The 4,629-nt window shown below is 54.1% G+C and overlaps 1 protein-coding gene across 1 annotated transcript; it reads left to right on the top strand.

The window, feature by feature from the left end:
- The first annotated feature begins 979 nt into the window (after nt 1-979).
- LOC123824350 (ubiquitin-conjugating enzyme E2 D3-like) lies at nt 980-1,429 on the top strand. Its single transcript, XM_045847482.1, has one exon. It carries the CDS (start codon nt 980-982, stop codon nt 1,427-1,429), a length of 450 nt encoding a protein of 149 aa, XP_045703438.1.
- Nucleotides 1,430-4,629: the final 3,200 nt, after the last annotated feature.

Below are 4,629 nucleotides of genomic sequence, written 5' to 3'. Positions count from 1 at the left end.
TGTGGCCCTACCTCCCCATCCTGCCCCTCCTTGGTCCCAGCTCCCAGTCACCTCCACGGATCCTCCAGGCCCCGCCACCCAGCATTGCCCTCTGTTGTCCTTCCCACCCTGCACCACCCACCCCCCACCCCCCACACCCTGATTTTCCCTCCACGGACCTTCGTGCCTTCACCCCACCCCCCCATTCGCCTCCATGGCCCCTTCTGCGCTGCCCCGCCTCCCCCACCATGCCCCTCCACCGCCTGCATCCCCTTCCACTCCCGTCCATTGTCCTCCACGCCCCACGTTCCTCCCCGTGACCCCTCCAGTGTTCCACCCCGCGTCCCCTGCACAGCCCCTCCCCCCTCGCTCCGTTCCACGGCCCCTCCCACCCTGCACTCCCCCGCATTCCGGCCCCCCTGTCTCCCCCCCCGCCCCTGCCCCCCCACGGAGTCTCTGACCTCACCGCCGGGCCCTTGTGACGTCACAGAGCCTATCCCATCCTGCCCCAGGCTCGAGGCCGAGGGCAGAGAGAGAGAGAGAGAGGCAGGGGCGGTTGGTCCTGTCACCGGGCGGCGCTGTGTGCCCACAGCGCAGCCTCGGGGCTCAGGCTGTGAGCGGCAGACCCAGCGGTGGAGGAGGCAGGGATGGAGGAGCCAGGGGTGGAGGAGGTGGACGTGGAGGAGGTGGGCGTGGAGGAGGCAGACATGGAGGAGCCAGGGACTAGTGGCACACAGGTGAGCAGGAGCCCCTCAGGTCCTGCAGGTCCAGGGGAGTCCCCAGCTCTCCCTCCCCCCCACCACCGTCCATGTCCCCCACACCCCCCTGGCACCCCACAGCCCGGCTCCAGCCTTCCTACCCACCCACCGACCTGGGGGTGGCTGCCCCTCTAACCCTGGCCCCCGTGAGCCATGCCCACCCTCACCGGTGGTCCCCCCTGACCTGTGGTCCCCCCCTTTGTCCCTCCCAGGATGTCTGGGCCGTCCCTGCTCCCTTGGACATGTCCACGGCTCTGAGGCGCCTGCGCAAGGAGCTGACGGACATCACCAACGACCCCCCACCCATGTGCTCGGCGGCGCCGGTGGACGACGACCTGTTCACATGGAAGGGGACCATTGCGGGCCCCGCGGACAGCCCCTATGAGGGAGGGGTGTTCTGCCTCAATATTCACTTCCCGCGCAATTACCCCTTCAGGCCTCCGCAGATTTACTTCACCACCCCCATCTACCACCCCAATATCAACCGCAGAGGCTACATCTGTCTGGATATTTTCAGGTCCCAGTGGTCCCCCATAATGACCATATCCAAGCTCTTGTTGTCCATCAGCTCCATGCTATGTGACCCCAACCCCAATGACGCCTTTGTCCCCTCCATTGCGAGGATGTACTTAAGGGACAGGGACGCCTATGTTACCATGGCCCGAGCTTGGACCAAGAAGTATGCCATGTGAGTGACAGGCAGATGATAACCCATCACCTCAATAAAGCACCTGGCTGTTCAATCTGCTTTTTGATTGCTATGGGGCTGGGCATCCTTTCCATGATCTTGCATGTGCCACATCTCTGTGTGTGTGGGGGGGACATGGGGTGGGGGGCAGGGAGGGCAAGGTCAGGGGATGGCTGAGTGGGAGGAGAGAGGCCAGTTTTCATGAGCATTTTACTGAAAGCCGTCTTTCCTGCTTCAGGATGGGGAAGCAAGCACAAGGGGGTGGTGGGCTTAGGATGAGTCCTTTAGAACTGACAACGGGGAGGAAAAACTGGATGAAGATTGGAAACCTCATTGGGCATCTATTTTATTCTGAAGAACCTGTGTCTTCAGGTGTGATGCTTTGTCCAGGGGAAGAGTAACCCATACCCTCTACTTTGAGGCCTACATTGAACTGGACAAACATTAAGTGGATGAGGAGTAACAGAAACAATGTGTTTTGTCCTAGAGTTCTCCACCCCCACCCTTCCATGCCCACCTTTTGGACCAGTCTGTCCCCCTCCATACTCTGAGTTGCACTCCACTTCCCCACTTCTCAGGACAGGCCTATTTACAATAGCTAGTGTGTACAAGCCCCCCAGGTGCCCATCAGTAGATGAGTGGATAAAACAACTGCAGCACATGTCCACAATGGAATAGTGAGTGCCTATGAAAAAAAAGGAAGGAAATCTTACCCTTTGGGACAACGTGGATGGACCTGGAGAGCATTATGCCAAGTGACATAAGCCAGTCAGAGAAAGACAAATACCATGTGATCTCAGTCCTATGTGGGGACGGAATGAACACACTGAAGGAACAAGGAAATGGGGACAGACTCAAAGACAGAGAGCAGGCCCACAGCTGTCGGAGGGGGAGGGTGGCTGGGTGGAAGACATGAAGGGATTAAGAAAAAAGAATCTCCTGGCTGGCGTAGCTCAGTGGACTGGGCACGGGTTGCGAACCAAAGCATCGCAGGTTCGATTTCCAGTCAAGGCACATGCCTGGGTTGCAGGCCATGGCCCCCATCAACGGCACATGGATGTTTCTCTCTCTCTCTCTCTCTTTCTCCCTCTCCTCCCTCTCTAAAAATGAATTAATACAATTTTTGAAAAAGAAGAATGAACGTCACAGACACAGACAGCAGTGTGGTGACGACCAGAGGGGCAGGGGTGGGGCGATGCCATAGAGGAGCGTGGAGGGGGGAGAGCTGGGGTTGCTGGAAAGGACCGGAGGTGGGGTGGTGAGCACATACCCAGTATTCAAAGGATGAAGGACAGAACTGTGCGCTGAAAACCTGTGTAATGCCATTCACCAGTGCCACCCCCGATAAGTTCAGTTAAACAATAACACGGTAAGAAAAATGTTCTTCCTTTGTCTCCTCCTTTTCTCTATGGCAGTGTCCCTTCCAACCCTTGTCAGCCGAGGAAGACTCCTGCTCCTGAACGGCCGTTGAGGTCCTGCCGCCCGCCCTCCAAGCTCCATCCTGGAGGCAAAGGTTTGGTGATTAAGGAAAGGACTTATCCACATGTGGAAGGAAGACACGAGAGACGCAAATGAAACCAGCAATGAAATGCAACCTCACACCGGTCAGAATGGCCATCATCAATAAATTGACAAACAAGTGCTGGGGAGGCTGTGGAACAAAGGGAACCCCAGTGCACAGTGGGGGGGAATGCAGCCTGGGGCAGCCACTGTGGAAAACGGGATGGAATTTCCTCAGCAAACTAAGAAATGGAGCTGCCTTTTGACCTGGAAATGCCCCTGCTGGGATTATACCCTAAGAACCCTCCAGCACGTGCCACGCTACAGGTCAGCCCTGTAAGTGAGAAGGAGCAATGAAATGTTTGGAGCCACACAGTGGGAGAGGGTCAGAATTCACAATGCGAGAGTCCGGTTGAACGCAGAGACCAGGTGGGACGGCCCTGTGAGGCTCCGCGTGGGAGATCATTCGGGTCTGAATGCACGGTGGAGATCTCGACAGCTGAACCGATGGGACAGACGTTTTGGACTTTGCTTTCATAATGTTGGGGTGCTGGTTCAGGGCAGGCTGGTTCATGGGTGGCGTGAGAAAGAGGCATCTGACAGCATTGGCAGGATCTGGGGACCTTACAGGCAGTCTGTCTGTGTGGTGCCTCTTTATCTAACTTTGTCTGAGTGAGGCCACGTTTTCTTCATGTGCTTTGGCCCCAATGATATTTCACAATCGCTTGCAGAAAGAAGGAGACATAAGAATGCCACTGTCTTCATTAAGCTAGCAGATAAAGAGATTTGCAAGAATTCAAAAAAAAGGACACTTCCCTCACTAAATCTACCTATTTTTAAAGTGTGATATGTTAACCTATATTGTTTATTGTTTTATAAGAATATATTGACTTATAGGAAAAACAGACATATAAATAAATCATTTTTAAAAGATTTCATTTGTTTATTTTTAGAGAGAGAAGGGAGGGAGGTAGAGAGAGAGAGAAAAACATCAATGTGTAGTTGCTGGGGGTCATGGCCTGCAACCCAGGCATGTACCCTGATTGGGAATCAAACCTGCGACCCTTTGGTTCACAGCCCGCGCTCAATCCACTGAGCTACGCCAGTCAGGGCTAATAAATGATTTTTAAAGATGTAAAGTATATCCAGTAATAGATGTGTTATAACCTACTGCAGGGGCTAAAAAACATGAATACTTTTCCTTCCACCTTTTAAGTTCTGTTGGCTAGGCTACTAACCAAATGGATAGAGGCAGATCGACAGCAGAAAGTCCGTGTGTAATTCATGCCCATGGGGAACTCACACAGCCATGATACATCCATGGAAATTCCAAGGACAGTGAGCCAACATTCCGTGTCCAGGACAGTTTGGACAAAGAAGGACAGGGGGCTACCATGGGATTAGATTTTCAGGAGTGAGAATGGGTGATGTACAAGCAGTTGAGGAAGAGACAAACACACAGGCCAGGACACTACTTGCTGGTGACTCAGGAACAGTGGTGTTGACTGGAGAGACCTGGTTCTTCTTGCTGATGCATGTGAAGAATGACACATCCGCAAATCTAGTAGTATGGAATCAGTTTATTAGTGGTGTGCTTCCATGGAAGAGAATAGGACTGGGTAGAGTAGGGGGTGAAAGGGGAAGTTTCAGAGCAAAGCAGGGTGAGAAAAGCAAGAGAGGCTGGAGGCCAGGGTGGCAAGCCCC

Source organism: Phyllostomus hastatus, unplaced genomic scaffold, assembly GCF_019186645.2.
Source record: "Phyllostomus hastatus isolate PE091 unplaced genomic scaffold, TTU_PhHast_1.1 phas_contig_551, whole genome shotgun sequence".
NCBI classification, from domain to species: Eukaryota; Metazoa; Chordata; class Mammalia; order Chiroptera; family Phyllostomidae; genus Phyllostomus; species Phyllostomus hastatus.
The sequence above is the reverse complement of the archived record's forward strand: the minus strand, read 5'-3'. Positions and strand labels throughout refer to the sequence as shown.

Bases quoted from the DNA above. Each gene is read 5' to 3' on its own strand.
- LOC123824350 (XM_045847482.1), top strand. From the start codon at position 980: ATGTCCACGGCTCTGAGGCGCCTGCGCAAGGAGCTGACGGACATCACC.